Source organism: Triticum aestivum, chromosome 6D, assembly GCF_018294505.1.
Source record: "Triticum aestivum cultivar Chinese Spring chromosome 6D, IWGSC CS RefSeq v2.1, whole genome shotgun sequence".
Classification (NCBI taxonomy): domain Eukaryota; kingdom Viridiplantae; phylum Streptophyta; class Magnoliopsida; order Poales; family Poaceae; genus Triticum; species Triticum aestivum.
The window spans coordinates 2709302-2726634 of NC_057811.1; the positions used below are offsets into that span (position 1 = coordinate 2709302).

The 17333-nt window shown below is 44.5% G+C and overlaps 1 protein-coding gene and 1 pseudogene across 1 annotated transcript; both read left to right on the forward strand.

Annotated features, from left to right (window-relative positions):
• Positions 1-630: 630 nt before the first annotated feature.
• Positions 631-17333, forward strand: part of LOC123146429 (uncharacterized) — a 119919-nt pseudogene continuing 103216 nt past the window's right edge.
• On the forward strand, positions 12154-16717 carry LOC123140663 (uncharacterized). The gene is made up of 9 exons (XM_044559946.1): positions 12154-13348; positions 13484-13546; positions 13693-14370; positions 14479-14619; positions 14745-14864; positions 14974-15211; positions 15334-15425; positions 15550-15648; positions 15741-16717. Exons 1-9 carry the CDS (start codon positions 13241-13243, stop codon positions 16185-16187), a joined length of 1986 nt encoding a protein of 661 aa, XP_044415881.1. The 5' UTR covers positions 12154-13240; the 3' UTR covers positions 16188-16717.

Consider the following 17333-nt stretch of genomic DNA (forward strand, 5'->3'; position numbering starts at 1 on the left):
CCATAGTTACTCCACAAAAAATAAGAGGGTAAATCTAATACTACTAATTTACTAATTGCTGGTTCCAAAACAAGAAGGCCGGTAGTTATTTTGGACACTTCAAACAAAAACAACTGCTCTACTAGCCAAGAACCCCAGTTGTCTACCGAAAGTCGTTAGAGCAGGCGTGGAAAGTAAAAGCAAAAAAAAAACTGAAAAGAAATTCCAATCTTTTGGAAAAACAAATTCATGAATGTTTTTTACGTGACTTTTAGGCCCCTGGTCCATGGCAGATGGCACTGACGTTGTTTCTTATGGCTGCGGCATCTATAAACCGTCCGTCTTGCGTATGCAAACAGGAAATAATTGGATGGATACAAAGAAGAGGAAGAGCAAAACCCTAACCTGCCCGGCGGCCGCGTCTCAGCGTCGTTGGCGCCGCGAGGGTGAGTGGACGGACTGGGCGTCGTTGCCCGTGACGTCCTATGCATCATCCTCAGCCAACTTCCGCAGGCCGACATCCTCGGCGGCGCAGAGCTCGTGTGCTCACCCTGGCGGCGGCTAGCCCTGAACGAAGCCCTGCTATGGCGGCGCATCAATCTTGTTTATCGTCGTCGGTGGGACGAACCACCTCTGGCAGGATGGAAGGCCATGGCGCACGCTGCAGTGGAGCGCAGCGCCGGCCGGTGTGAGTCGTTCATCGGCTACGTCGACGCCGTTGTCCTAGTCTACCTCAGCCAACAGGCACGTACACCCTTCCATCAATATAAGTCTACCTAGACCTGACCGTGCGCTGGCTGGCGCACTCGCCCGTCTACAGCAGTGTCACCAAAAGATTCCAGGTGCACGTCAGCGTGCTCGCGCCCTGCTGGCTCCTCGACATCTTCTCCCTTGGACACAGCGTCCTGGTGCCCACGCTCGAGTGTAGTGTCCCATGTATGATCCGGTGTGGTCCAGAGTCGAGTTTGAGCTCGAAAGAAGAGAAACAACGTTCGTGCGGGGTTGCGTCGTTTGTGCGGCGAGGTGTTTGTCACCGCAAAAAACCTTGTGTCCGCTATACTCCTTCTTCCACCTTCACGTGAAAGAGTGAGAGAGAGAGAGAGCTATCCGGGTTCGTCCCAACACATGGAGATGGAGCTGTTGGTGGGCGTGGAGGCGTACAAGGTCACCAGTACGCTCTTCGCCTCTTCTCTATCTTCACGGGCATGGGTTGGCGAGCACGCCAGCTTCTTGTGTCCACGTTTTCAGACTGCATATTCAATCCAGAAACAAAATATGGTTTGGATGGCTGGGTGGAAAACGTACGTAGTTTGGTTTGGTCTGGATTATGGTGGTTAAATTTTGGATTGAATTGGCCTCCATGAACGAGGTAGAGTTGTATGGTTTTGGCTGACTTCAGTCTGAGACTGCCTCTGTTAATGAACCTGCAGAGCGCCTTTGCTGAGGAAGCTTGTTGTCTTATACTGGCCTTACATCTGTGACACAAAGCTTATCACAAAGATAATCAAGAACCTCCCTCTGCTGCAGCGCCTCGAGCTGTGGAGCGGCTATTTCCAGAAAGAGCTACTTGTCTCCCTCCTCGACCACTGCCCACACCTTGAGGTGCTCGATGTCAGTCGATGTCGGCCCACATTTTGGGTCTATGGAAATCACCCGTGCCTCGATGGAGAGCCTATCAGCGAGAGGATAGAGAAATGCACCATCAAAGACCTCCGGCTGCCCAACATATGTTTGAAGTAGTGCATTGCCAGATAGAGACAACACTTGACCTGCTAATGGTGTATTAACAGTTTCTAACTTTTGTTAATTGCCAGATAGAGACAACACTTGATCATAAGAAGAGTATATGGTCAGTGCTTTTCAATGTCTAGAATAGATTCCTGGTGTGCAGAAGCAAAAGCAGAAAATACCTTGACTTTGAAGCTAGAGTTTCACCTACAAGTTGACCCGCCTCCCTCCCCCGCCCTTTCGAACTCCCGACCTTGATACAAAAAAAAACATATTCAGATTCCTTAGAGGTGTGATTGACGTGGCAATATTCATTTATGGTCAAACACGTCTCCCGTGGCCCTTTGTAGTTGACCTGACAGGTGGTGACTCCCATAGAGGTGCGGTTGACATGACAATTGGTGGGTGCCTAATGTAAGCAAATAGAAGAAATAGACGATAACTTGACGGCAAGTCACGGAGTCGGTGTGGTGTGGCACGGACCTAATTTCTTCGCAAGTGTTAGTGGCACACAGCAAAATACACAAATTTGAGTGGCAGGTTTTGAATATGGAACTTCTTCGGCAGGGGCACAAACCGACTTCTCCATACTTTTTTTTTAACGAGGCAAAAGACTTGCCATTTCATTGATTAAGGAAGAAGGTATTAGACAGGAGCGGCAAGCGGCAAAGTAAAGAAAAACTACTCTCGCGGCATTACAATACCCAAGTGCTTGGCACCCGCCAAAACCCAGAGCGACACCTCGTGCTTGATCTTGTTAATGATGACCATCGAAGGGACCGCCACGTTGCGGAAGACTCTACCGTTTCTCTCGGACCAAATCTCCTATGAGATGAGCATCATCAATGAGGCAAGGGCTTTGGGGGAGCCGAGGCGAATCGGGAGGTTACGGTTCCACCATCCTTTGACCGAAGCACTCGCCAACCATGAAGTAATAGAGATGTGGTGCATTCCAACCCACGGCAGGATGTCGTTCCAAATGCGCAATGTGAAGCGGCATTGGAAGAGAAGGTGAGCAGCGGACTCCTGTGCATGCTTACAGAGAGGGCACAATCCGCAGTTGGGCCAGCCACGACAGATCAAGCGGTCAGATGTCCAGATCCTATTTTGAAGAACTAGCCAAGCAAAAAATTTGCACCTCGGGGGAGCCCATGCCCTCCATACGGACTGCTCAAAATCAGAGGATGTCAGACCTTCAAACTGAGCCTTGTATGCCGAGGAAGCAGAATATATCCCATCCTTAGTGAACTTCCAAATAATCGAATCTTCCACCTCTTCCACTAGGGCCACCGATGATAATCTTTCCCAAACGTCAGCAAACTGCTCGATATGTGCGAGGGACAGACCGTTGGTGCCATCAATAAAAGTGATCCGAAGATTGTTGGTCATGGCTTGCTGGAACGAGGAGTTCTTCTTGCGAGAGAGGGCAAAGAGGTCCGGCGCGATGTCACGGGGGGCGTAAGCCGTTGAGCCACGACGAGTTCCAAAATTGTGCAGTTCGTCCATTTCCAACAGTGACCAAAGTGGCAGCCGCAAAGAAGTGGCGATCATCCTCTGTGAACGGCGTCCCCATGCCAATCCATGGCTTGCTCTTGTCAGCCCATTCGAACCATAGCCATCGAAGCCGCAAATCCTTAGCAAACTTATCCAGATTAAGCACTCCGAGTCCGCCTTTGTCCTTGGGCTTGCATACATTTAATGGTAAACTAATTGCACACGATCAATTAAAGTAGCAGTTTGATCCTTAACGGTAAAATACCCTGGTCAAGCTAAATAAACGAAATTATATGGTTGTATGCCTAGTTGCTTACACAGCTCTGAGACGGGGCCTTAGCGATGAGTCCTCCAGCTAGCAGCAATCTTATCAGTTGTCACTGATTGCAGAGCACGTAACAAGCTGTGCTCAAATTGCTACTCCTCGTTGTCGAGGTGCTGCTCCGCTTTAAGATCCTAAATGGAGAGTAAACTAGGATTGTAGCCACCGTAGAGGATCCATTGGTGGTTTCCATCTGAGGGAAGCCTGAGTTCAGGGTCACATGCTAATATATAAACGACCAAGCTCCAGTTTGTGTTCCTTCTTGTTTGTGATGTCATACTTGTACAGGTGGTAGCCCATGATGCAGCAGAGCATACTATCCCCGTCGACCTAGACACCCCTACGGTTATGGTTGATGGAATAGTAGCTTGTAGGGAGATCACCGGAGAAGGTGTAGTGTCCTTCCCAAGCACTAGGCAGTTTCTCCTCGAGCAGAAGATGGCCTCCATGCACCACCAGCCGCGGGAGATAACGAGATGCACCATCAAAGATCTCCGGCTGCCCACCATATGTTTAAAGTAGTGCATTGCCTGTCAGAAACAACGCTTGACCTGCTCATAGTGGTGACACTGGACACTTTTCTAGCATTCACTTGAATTATAAATTCAAGTGTCAAATTTTTAGTACTGTTCTTCAAGAAAACGATGATCTTGACCGGTTAAATTCTGAATTCAAGTTATCTGGGACGACAGAACAGAACAACAACAACAGTTTTTTATATACTATATACTGAACAAGTACAACGATGGCTCCACGTGATCCTTTACACCAGCATCGGATTCCATGCGCACGATGTGGGGTCTACAACGACAACACACATGTACGTGCAGCATGAGTCGGACCACACAATGACACAAGGTGCACGCGGACGGCACCGAGCACTGCATAAGAAAAACGGCAATGCTACACGTACGGGAGTTTTACGTGCTGGGCCGAGGTTAGTGAGGAGAGAGGTCAGTCCGTTAAATCCTGTAAAAGGTCTCCGTAAGTCTAGCATTTTTGTAAGAAAAAACACAGCTTCCTCGATCCGAGCGATGCCACCTACACCGAGAGATCTTCAATGACCCTGCCCACGACATCAAGCTATACGACTACATCAAGCCTTAAAAAAAAATCTTCGTCGAGCACTTTTACGTGAAGCTACCATGACATACACCATCCACACGCCAGGCCAGTGTGGAAAGTGATTTATTTCTACATCAAATTCTTCGGCGCGACACGGCACGGCATCGACACTTGGTCGCCGCGAGGGACGGCTTCAAGCGACACATTATGGTCGACACGCCGCTGCAATGCCATCGCTGACACTTCATGGCCAAGGTCTTCATGAACGTGTTCTTGATCACCATCGTCGTCAACGCACGGCCCCCATCATGTCCAAAAGATGGACACCTAGTGTCCTCTGACATAGTTTTCTACAAGACGCGACCTCGATGACGGCTTCATCCATGACGGTACGACTGTATTGACACAGAGTCACTATAGTGACGACCTCTACATGGCCACAAAGTTTTGAAAAAACCGATGTCTGCTCGATGGGTTTCCTATGGTCGTGGCAAAACTGGTGGACTCATCGACGACGGCACCCTCAGACATTCACAAGTTGCATCGTCCATGACAACATCTCTGTAATCTACAACATAGCGCATTTTTATGTGTCTCCTGCTTTGTGTGGCTTCATCATCCATCACGACTACACCATTGAGCACAAATACCTCGACCACAGCTACATCACTATTATTGTCTACCTCGGCATCGACATTAATGGCTTGGTTTACAGCAAATCATCGGCAACAACTCTAGTTAACAGCATCCGCGTGCTCACTATCGTCCACACCACTCCCGCTGTGACTGCGGGAGGGAATAGAGGAGAAACAAGGAAGGCAGCAGAAGGGGATGCAGCCACCACCCAGGTGCCGGCACGGTCGATGATGGATCAATGGAGAAGATGACGGGAGCACAAGACTTCAAATTCAGTCGGAATCGTCCTCTTTACTCCCGCCATGACTGAGAGAGAATGTTAGAATATAAATGTGTTTAAAATAGAAATAAGAATATAGAGATAGAATAGGTTAAACTAGAGATGGCAGTTTTGCCCATGGGTATGGGTACCCGCGGGTACCCTACCCGAAAATAGTGGGCATGGGTGAGACTTTTTACCACTTCATACCCATGGGTATGGGTATCCATACCCGCAAAAAGCATGGGTAGCATATGGATATGAAATTATACCCATGGGTAACCCAATGGATACCCAGAAAATTAATAAAATAAATTAAACCCTATAATATGTGAGTAAATAATTATCTTGAGTTCTTAACTAGCCCACAGACCATAGGCCATAGCCGGCCATCGCCCCAGTACTATCTTCTCTGGTTTTCCTTGAAGCAATCAAGAGTCGGGTTACTGAATCCTCGTCGATTCATCCCCAACCAAGGCTATATATTGTACCCACGGGATGGGTACCTGAATTTAGCCCTTTTTCTCATCTTACTTTTGTCATGTCAATGCTATATATTGTACCCACCGGATATCCATTGGGTAAAGGATACCCGATGGGTATGGGCATGGGTACCAATTTGCGCCCATGGATAGTGAAGTGGGTGCGTACAGAAAGATTTGGGTATGGGTTTGGGTAGAAAAGTGTCGTACCCGTCCATACCCTACCCATTGCCATCCCTTAAACGTACTATGGCTTCTTTTTTACTCCAAGTCTCCCTAGAAGGGTAAAGCAATAAAACAAAACACTTCAGTTACCAATAGTTTTCATTAGCAGTTTTCATGCTTTTAGTTTTCAGTCACCACTTGGTCTGGTATGGGAGCGACAAAAGCGACGGATCGGCTCCTTCTGGGAGCGCGGTAGTTGATTGATAGTCCAACAACCTTGATGTAATTTGCAGTATGCTCAGATTGCTTTGTACTTCGGTTCAACTCTTATTCTCCCTCCGATCCGTACATATTACTTGTTGCACATTTAATACAACTGTGTATTAGAGTCATACTAAATGAGCGGCAAGTAATATTGATGGCAGGGAGTAATAGATTTGAGTCCTTTAAAAAAACCGACATACGTATTTGTGCTCGGCCAATAAAAAGGTGCATCACTTTTAGCGATCGCTTGTCTCTTATCCTTTCACCACGTACGCATATCAACAGAGATATTTTTCTTCTGGTAGTAGTTTTTTAAGGAACTAGAAGAATGCCCCGGGCGTTGCTCTGGGAGTTTGTATGAAATAAAAATTAGGCTGAACTAATCAACCTAGCTAGTGTCTTTACAATTTCTCTTGTAGCAAGATAATATGTTTATCAATATTTTAAATAAAAAAATGTAGATCTCTATGTATAAGTGCAGAATTGGACGAAAACATTATAAATATGTATGCATCCGTCACTTTCTTTCATAGTGCTAGCACCCGAGTATGAGTTGCATGCATGCATCAGCTTTTTATTGATTAAAACACTCCTTAGGCATCATTTACTACATGCTCTGCATGTATGCGTTGGTGGATCTTAATGGGTAGATCCAATGGCTATTGTAGTCTGATTGAGTATATCCAACGGCTAAATCAATTTAGGTGATGTGGCTCAAGGAGGAGCAAGAGAATTTCTAGTAGTAGGGGCTAGCTATTTAGATATATTACTACATGCTCTGCATGCATGCGTTGGTGGATCTTAATGGGTAGATCCAATGGCTATTGTAGTCTGATTGAGTATATCCAACGGCTAAATCAATTTAGGTGATGTGGCTCAAGGAGAAGCAAGAGTATTCCTAGTAGTGGGGACTAGCTATTTAGATATAGTAGATTCCGGCAAAGTTGCTCACGGGCTGGGCTAGTTTCCCGCGCTCAAGGCCCACGAGCTCCTCTCGAACCCTAGCCCTAAGCGATACATAGGAGTCGTATGATGCAAGATGAAAAGCGCCGACAAGCCTGGTATAGGATATTTTGTTATCAGTTTGTCTAATTCACATCTAGATGTTTTCTAAGAATGTCACATCTAAGCTCCCACAAATAAGACAGCAACAAGGACCAAAAAAAGCTGGGATAAAAAAAATAGACCATAAACATAGTGAACATCAGGTTAGATGTGACATAACTATGTCACATCTAGATGTGTCCTAGACATACCGTTAAGGATATGATAAGTAGAGCCTGCCATTTGGCATCTAAACGTATCCATATGGTTGCTGAGATCAGCCCGATCTGGTGTTCGCCGACGCCGACAATACTAGGATGGAATCTGTGGCCGAGCAGATTCTGCGTGACATCCTGCTGAGGCTGCCGACCAGGGACGTCGTCCGCTGCCGCTGCGTGTCCAGGCAATGGCGCCGCCTCCTGACGGACCCATCCTTCCTGGACGCCCACATCGTCTCCGGCGCCGCGCAGGCCTTGCTCGTCTCACAGTCGAAGCCACTGGGGAAGAGCATGGAGACTACCGTGTTCAGCATCTCGTCGGACAAGCCCACAACAATGTGCTGCGTCATGGGCCTGGCCGAGGGATACCAACTCACCAACGTGTGCAACGGATTCATTGTCCTCGCACCCGGTTTGCAATCCACTCGCCTGTTCAACGGAAGACGGGAGCTGGTGTTCGTGTGCAACCCCGTCACCGTTGAGAAGCTGTTCTGTTTACCCCTCTGTGGTTTGTCGACGCCTGACAACTACCTAAGGTTTAGGGTTTGGCTTAGGCGGTGAAGGGTGGTGGAGGCAACCGGAATTCCCTCGACGCCACCTAATATATGAGGTCGAGTTTCCGGCTGTGCTCATCAACGGCAAGTTGTATGTGGGAACGAAAGACCGGAAGCCCGACAAGATGTTTGTGATCAGCGTGGAGAGTGAGGCAAGTCCTCTGCACGTGTCCTCTACCGGATTACCATGAGTGCCTAAAAGTACACATGGACGCCATGGAGCTGCATGGCGATCCCTGCGTTGCCGTACACGTCCTACACTGGCCTCGTGTTTCAGTCCAACTCTGGGTCATGACACCGGCTCTGGGCGAGAAGCTGCACGGCCATTAGGAATTGTGCTACAAATTCTAGAGCGATCGCCCAGTAAGCCACTATTCCAAGTTCCAACTATGACCCCAAGCGTGCATGGGTCGACGATGAAGGGATGTTGTGCTGCATCATGGGAGACGACCTCTACAAGTACGACACCAACAAGGAGGAGGTGGAGGAGGAAGCTGCACACCGTTTCCCAGGATGGGACCTCAAACTCCGGCTGCCATCATGGCCAACTGGTGCCAATCGCCGGTGCATCATCTACGGGGGGCTACCGCCAGACTCTACTCCTACCTCATGATCTGGCCACCGCACAGCACAAACATGAAGATGAGCGCGACGAGCAATTCGAGCACGCCATGTTAAGTGCTTTGCGATGCCACAAATCATCCAAGAAACGTCGCCACTCTCCATGTTAGGACAATGATGCTAGCAACCATCATACTGCCGAGAGGAGGATTGATGGCAAGGTTTTTCCCCTGTGGAATTCATGACATCACCACTAAATAGTGTTGAAGACAAACAACCAACCTCATATTTTAATTTCTACCTTATTTATGTTTTGTTTTGTTTTCAGAACTTTTTATAGCACATACGAGATTAACATATATAAAAAAAAGCTACTGGTCAGTAAAATACCCTCAATGAAAAGCTGTAGACCCTCATATTGTTCTGCATGAATGTTATTAAGCGAAAAAGACACTAACAGGATATAGTAGGAACCAACTGAAGAAAGTACAATAACGGCCGAGTGGCTGAGTAGGAACCAGACTTGTCTACAGTAACGACCTGAAGGATCCATCCTGTGCTCCATTTGGCATAAGTTATCATGTTTAAACGGGAACCATTTCATACATGGCTGGGTATGCATCAATTGGTTAATCTGCACACATGAGTAGTTGGGTATGGTATTTAGTTTACTGAAAAAAGGGAACCTTCGTTGAAGTTTCCTCACTAATGGTCATTATCTGCAGTTTGCTTGCCCCTGCTTTCCCTTTTCATCTTCCTTTTCCTTTGCCCTGCTTTCCCTTTTCATTTAACTTTGCTTAAACCCTACCGGCCTAGCACCGTGTTACAAGAAGTTCTTAACTATTCTACTAATACATGTACCATCACCTTCCAGATTTTAATAAAGTTACTTACTACAGCATAGTTATATACCTTGTCTTTCCTCCTAAGTAGTATGTGCGCTGGGCAAATGTCTATTTATCATTTTCTTCTCTTATAAATTTGTTTTGTTTGATAAAATTGTCGGATTCCGTAGGTTTCTTTCTTTCCAAGTTCAAAGAAACTTGCTTCTTATATTACCACTTCGGACACTTCCAGTGAACTGCTACTGCCATAATAAAGGGATGGACTATATGAATGCCAGTATGCTACCTGATGATCTGATTGTGGAAATCCTCTCCCGGCTGCTGCTCAAGTCTTTTTGCCGCTTCAAATGTGTCTGGAAACCCTGGCTTGCCTTCTCCCCTGATCCAAACTACCGAAAGAATCTGCCCAAAATCCCCACAGGTCTTTTCTGCCAGTACCAAGACTTCAATAAGAAGGCTACCAAGCTTCTTGGCCAGACCTGAAACGTTGAGCAAATTGATGGATCACTTAGTTTCTTGCCACACCATCCGCAACTGGAGCTTATGGATTGCTGCAATGGCCTAGTGCTCTGCAAGCACAGGAGCATGGATTGGAGTAGACGCACAGTTACTTGCCACTTAATTGTGTGCAACCCAGGCTCCACCCAACATCATGCCTCTCATGAGTCTCATCAAGTACGCCATGGGATTCAGTCCCTCCTCCCACCAGTACAAGCTCTTCTGCCTCTCTGACCTCGTGGGACGACCTATCGCTAGGGACGTTGCGGAGCTACTTGGACGTGTTCACCTTGGGTGTGGGGGTGGTAATAGGTGGTGTCGGCACCCACGTGTGTTCCGGTACCGCGCAATTCCGAACTTCTACTCGTCACCGCCAACGCTCGTGGACTGCAAGCTGTACGTGGTGACTGAGCGGCTGGAGCATTACTGGATGCCTGATCGGATCTAGCTATAGATGTCGCCACATAGGCGCACTGCACGTACCGCCTCCCGATGGATTCCACCATGACGGAAGCCGGGCACGTGCACCCCTTCGAGTTGCGCGGACACTTGTGGGTCGCCATTCGCGTCACCGGCCATGCGCAGGTGGCAGGTCTCTTTCTGGTACCTGCCGCACGGCAACATGGACGGCGGCGTAAGGTTGCATGGCTGGAAGCAGCAATATACCTTCTACGTGGAGGATGACAGCAGCGTCCAGCCGTGCGGCGTCTGGTTCGACGCCGGCGACGGCATGCTGTGTTATAGGTTGGGCTACCATCTTTACAAGTATAACATCATGGAGAATAAGCAGCAGGCCGCTGTGGGCTGTTTCTCGGAATGGGACCATGAGAATCAGCTGCCGGCTACTCAAGCACATCCTGAATTTGCTTGGAAGAAAACTAACGAGAAGCGGTGGAACGTCTACACTGGCTACCGTCCCAGCTTGCTCTAACCCCGAGCTGCCTTTGCTTCCGCCGTTCACTTGCCGCTGCACCATGATGGAGAACAAGAAGACTACGGGCACGCCTTGCTGCATGCTCTGCAGAGCAACCGACAATCGTGGAATAAGCGACTCTTGGCGGATCACTGTGATGACTTTTCTGCTAAGAGGATTTGTCAGACATCTAACCAGACAACAGAGTTCTGCTAGTACTTGTTAGCAAGATTAACATTGTTAGAGAAACGATTTCGTGGCTGCCTTTGTATGCATAAGATGGATTGTTTTGCGAAAGAATTTGTGTACCCATAAAAACCGGGATTTGCGCTTGTGCCAATTCTTGAGCAAGCGAAGCTGAAAACGAAAGGGGAGCACATAGCTGCCGTGGTCATTGCATGCATAAGATGGTGTGGAGAAATATATTGAGAGTATGTTTTAGTAACATCAAATAGAAGCCATGCATTAAGGTAATACTTGTAATCACATAGCAGCAAGTTACCTTTTTTAATATTAATTATGCAGCAAGCATGAAGTGTGCCTCTTAGGATTCCTCTTTAATTACCCGCCACTTAGCCTGAATCCGGTTTACTTAGCAATGCATTACGAAATTAACATGGTGATTATGTAAAGGGCACCTCATTTACAACGTGCAATGCAAGTATGCATGCATTGAATCCCTTTTTTAATGATCTCATAAGGACTCACCTTTATTATGCAGCGCCCATGCACCATGTATTAGGAATCTCTCTTAATTGCCCACCATATTTCTTAGGAATCCTTTTACGCATGCAAGCGTGTCTTAGGAAGGAATCTCTCTTAATTAAGCATGCATTAGGAATCCCATTCGTTGATTATCCCACAATAAGTACTGATTCCTTTGGCAGGCATTGGCATCCAGCTGATGTTTGTGTAGTCGTGCATGCGAAAGAGCCGCATCAGCGGTGCAGCACACAAGCAGCAGAGAGGGTGACGGCGAAGACCACCTCGTAAACGCCTAGTATACTCCGGAGTCGTCTCTTTCTGTGCATAAGTAATCATAACCTTGAAACGACATCAGGATATTTTATACCTCATTCACGTTAGAGATATCTACCAAGATTCTTAAGGATACAAATATATTATATTCATGCAAATTTATAACAAACTAAGTCGAGTAGCAATGCAATTTCTTTTCTTTCCTTTTCTGTTCTTTTGAGGGAAGAATTTCAATTCTTTCCTTAGTTTCTCACAACTAAGTGATTTTGCAAAAATATATGTTAGCACGTAATGTATTGAAAAAACAAGAATAATGTAACGTGTATATATAACTTACCACATTATTTTAACTAAAAATGTTATTTGACATAAGTATAAATGTTCGGTATAAATTTAACAACATTAAAACCTGCTATGCTGTAGTATGTCCCTATAAATACCTACTGCTTGCTAGATTTTGGTGTCTATTCAAATGTGTGTAGTATCAAATTAGAAATAATGATGCATTTCTGCCATAATACTTGACTCTTGGTTATTGCCTATCCATTGTAACCTGGTTACATAGTAGTATTAGTAGTAATGCTTGATGGAAATCGTTGGATGGATGATGGTCAGTGTATAGTCGTGGTTACTTGTAAGAGGATGTTTCTATGGTGGTACTTCTGGTCGATCTGAGTATTAATGTTACTATATCTGCTAGTTATTTTTGTTGACATCCTATGTGGCTGTGCTTGATGAATTAGCCATGTTTTATGTTTTTGAACCGACCTGTTTTGTTTTTCTTGGCCGCTGGCTTTGTCAATGGTATAGAAGTAGTCGCAACCGAAATCAAATAGACCTAACTCGGGTGTTATAATTGGCCCTTCAACATCCATCTTTGCTAGTTTCATGTTTGCCATGTGTGGCACTGATATATTAGCTAATTTACCATGTTTGCCAAATGATTAAGGAGATGACAATGTAGATTAAGTAGATGTGTCATTCTTTGTCTATCTACTATTAGATGTGCCCCTCCGTTTACTGCAGGCAGAAACTCTCTTTTTTATCATGGTTGGATTATGATATCAGTGTGATGTTGCATTTTTAACATCCTCTTTTTTTACGTGCAATGATAGTTTTTTGTGCTCAGTTGATAGTTGACTATTTTTCTTCAAAATTCTTGTTTCTTTCTATAGGGGGATGTAAACAGAGATACAAACCGTAAAAATTCAGAGAGCAATATCGACCTTGAAGACATGGACCAAACTTTTCATTGCAAGGTTTCCGAAGATGAGGACTCTAATATTGATTTAACTGAAACAGAAGCATCAGATGGAATGTTGATTGATGGTATCAGAAAAATGGTAAATCATTCTTTCACCGCACCAAACTTTTTTCACGTTTTCATGCCTTTTTTGTCATCATAAGTTCATTTTTTGTTTGAATACAATCTATTCTATAAGAGCCTAACTTTTGTTTTTTGTTCCTTTTGTATGCAGCTGCAAAAGAGTGATGGGAGAAAACATGAGAGGAGGAATGTTTTGAAGAAGCAAAGCAGAAAGGTAAATTGTTTTTTATTTCTATTAACATCTTTTACCTACCACACCATCGTTTTTTTATATAGTACTGTGTTATCATGCCAAGTACTTTTTTGTTTGGTACAGCTGAGTTACAAATTTTAACTTTGTCTTCTTTGGTTAATTATCAGAGGTCAAGGGCTCAGATGGGAGCAGCCCAACAATGTTTGAATAAAGGAAGAGCAAGTGCGTATAGCAGGTTTAGCATAGGGTATTTTGCCAAGATAGTTGATAGTGTTTGCAAAAGCAATTACAGAATGGAGCTTGTGAGGAACGCTGGATTCGGATACATGCTTGAAGTTGATGACTGTCATGTCCCTAGGCCATTCGCTCAGTGGATCGCCGACAATGTCAGCAGAACAGATGAATCAATTGTGCTCAGAGGCAAATCTATTCCTCTCAATGCTGAAGTGGTATCTTTGGTGCTTGGAATACCAGCAGGGAGTACCCCAATCAGCACACTCGACGAGGAGATTGGCAAAACTGAGTTTCTCTCCTTGTTTGGACTAACGGAAGTGCCTTCAATAAGTTTCTTCGGCAACAAGTTATTGACTGAAGAATTCTCAGATGAAGAATATATACGGTGCTTCTTGATAGTTGCCCTTGCAACATTTCTATGCCCTACATCCAACACCAAACCTAGCACAAAGTATATGGGAGCTCTAGTGGATGTATCAAATCTGAAAAACCTCAACTGGTGCAACTTTGTCCACGATTGGGGCATGTGTTATGTAAAGAAGAATCAGAAAGATAAGATAAAGGAGAAACGGATAACAACAACTTTGGGTGGCTGCATATACCACCTAGCAGTAAGTCCTTTTTTTCTTTTTTAATCCATTGTTTTGTTAACTGGTTAAACAACAGCATTGTCATTTTTTCAACATAATCAAGAGTGCTTCTACTTGTTCTTTATCTAGGTTCGCTGTCTAGACTTCAACAATTTTGGAGCTATATCCATACCCACAGTAATGCCAAGGATTTGCTTTTGGAAAGGTCAAACTGTGAAACACTTCAGCGACATGCTTATTGGCAAAGATGGACTATATGGAGCTCTGGAAGTAAGATCCATTTTTTTCTAAGTGATCTGAGACCCTTATAACTCTTTGTTTTTGTGCTCACCTTTTTTTCTTACATTGTTCCACAACTAACACCATTTTTCTTCTTTTTCCCTTTTTTTAATCAGATAAAAGATGAGGTGGAAACATGCTACGCGGACAAAGCTGCTGCATGGGCCAGTACTGCAAAAAATTCTAACATAAGAAAAGCTATTGAAAGGGTTTTAGGGAACTCCTTTCCAGATAATGTAACATATAAAATACCTTTTTGGACACTGTAGCATGCACCATCAAGCAAGCTAACTTTTCCCTCTTTTTCTTATTTGAGTTTTTTGTACAATAATTTTTTTTTATCAGGTCAAGGAAGATATTTTTCTTAATTTCCATGAGCGCATGAAGGATGAAAACTTGAGAACATGTTTGATAGCAAAGCAAGTGTTGCTTGATACACTGCACATCATCTCCTCTTCATTGAATGGCTCACAAGAAACTATCAAGTTAGAGTCAAGCCAGAATATGCACATGCAAACCAACGAAGGAATTTTGTCTCGTAGCACTGTCCGACTTGATTCTAATGGGTCCGAAATAAATAGTGGTTCGTTCTCATATCTAGTTTTTCTCATTCAATGAACAAAGTTTCTTTTTGTGTGCCCTATTCAAACTTTTCTTTTTAAATCATTTTATTTTGTGTTAAAATAATTATGTATGTGTTCTCAGATCAAAGTCAGACAAAGAAGAGAACAAAAAGAAGCTCACAGGAGTCCACAACCTCAGCAGTTCAGAAAGCAGTGGTCCAAGACAAAATAAAGGTTTTTGTTATTTTGTGGCCCATTAACAATTCTTCTTTTTTCCTGTTTTTATTTCTCTGGTTTTCTTATGTGGTTTTTACATTCTTTTTTCTTGTGTTAATCCACTGTTTCACCAACCCGGCAGGAAATTTTCCATGGAGTTGAGAATGGAGATGGATTTTCAACACCGATAGCACAGTCAACTCACGCCGAACGCAATAAAGTTGTTGAGCCAGCTGCAGAGGTCATTTGACATTTTCTGAATTTATTTATTTGTTCCGTTTTTTTGTTAACTAACAGCTTTTGCACACCCAATGGCCTTTTTTTATTGAACAGATACCAACTATTGAAATTGCTGGAACACCCATCCAGAATCCAGAGGTGAAAAGAACACATACAGAAGCAAAGATACATGAACCCACTCAGGAACAAGATATTACTGAAAACAATGGACCAGAAAAGAGCTCGAGCCTGAGTTACATGTTAGCAGCTAATCTTGCAACTGTATTGGATACTACAGCCAGAGACATCCATTTAAGGCAGGAATACACTGAACACGTAGCACCATTTTTCTCAGGTTTTCAAGATAATGTTGTTGCTACAGAGGTACACACTTTTATTAAGTGTGTAGACCCCCTGGGAGGGGGGGCCGTCGGCTGTGTAGCAGGGGAGGAGGGAGGCGCCCAAGGCTGTGTTGTTGCTGCCACAATATCGACAGCAATATCAAGCCTCTGGGCAAGGTTGAGTGTGTTGTTTCTTGTGGGCTCTTGCGATTTTTTATGAAGCCATCCATCCAAGTTACCATTGGGCATGAACTCAAAAACCAATGCCTTGAACTCTTGACCTTGGTGATTGATGCTCGAACAAGAAGTAATGATCTTAATGATACAACGATGTCGTATCCTTCTCATGGCCTCACATTCAGCCTCAAAACTCTTGGAATACCTAGCAAATACTTTGACAGCCAATGTTCTTTCTTCAGTGTCCAAAACACACTTATAAACCACACCATAACTTCCTCCGCCAAGCAAGTTGACTTCTGAAAATCCGTTAGTTCCTCTCATTAATGCCTGATAGGGGATTCTCTCATAATGGTCATCAACAATTGAATTGTGTGCTAATGTATTCTGGCTTGGTTTGAGCTTCTTGGAAAGTATCCAAACAATAAGAATAACTGAAAGTAAGAACAAGATTGCTCCAGCTATAGCTAGGAAAATTACAAGAGACATTGGCATCTTTTTTTTGTTCTTGCTTAAGGGGCTTTTGGAGCATGGAGCCAAACGAAGTTGAGGTGTACCACCACACAAATTGATATTCCCAACAACCGCTAAGTAGGTGATGTTTCTGAAAACACCTTCACTTGGCACCTCACCTTGCAAATTATTGAAGGATATATCCAGTTCAGACAATCTTGTCAAATCCTGTAGAACTGATGTGATTGACCCTGACAAGTTGTTGTGTGCTAGGTACAGTTCTTGCAGGTTTCCAATACTGCCAAGGGCCTCAGGAATATTACCAGAGAAATTATTCATGGTCAGGTTCAGTGTACGGAGCCCCTTTATATTCTTCAATGACTTAGGTATGCTTCCCTCAAATGAATTATTGTCTAATAATAACCATTCCAATACTACACAATTCTGAATACTATCAGGTATCTTTCCAGACAACCGGTTTCCTGATAGAACCAATTTGTTAAGATTTGCTAAACTACCAACTTCATTAGGAATTGGTCCAGAAAGGGAATTGTATGACAAGTCCAAATACCAAGAAAGGCCGGGTAATTTGAAAATCTCTCTGGGTACCGAACCGTTAAGATGGTAATTTTTGGACAAATCTAGTACAAAGAGGTTTTTCAACTCCCCTAGGCTTACCGGAATTGGCCCCTCCAAGTTGCCTTCACTTGCATCAAGACTATTCAACCGCGAAAGG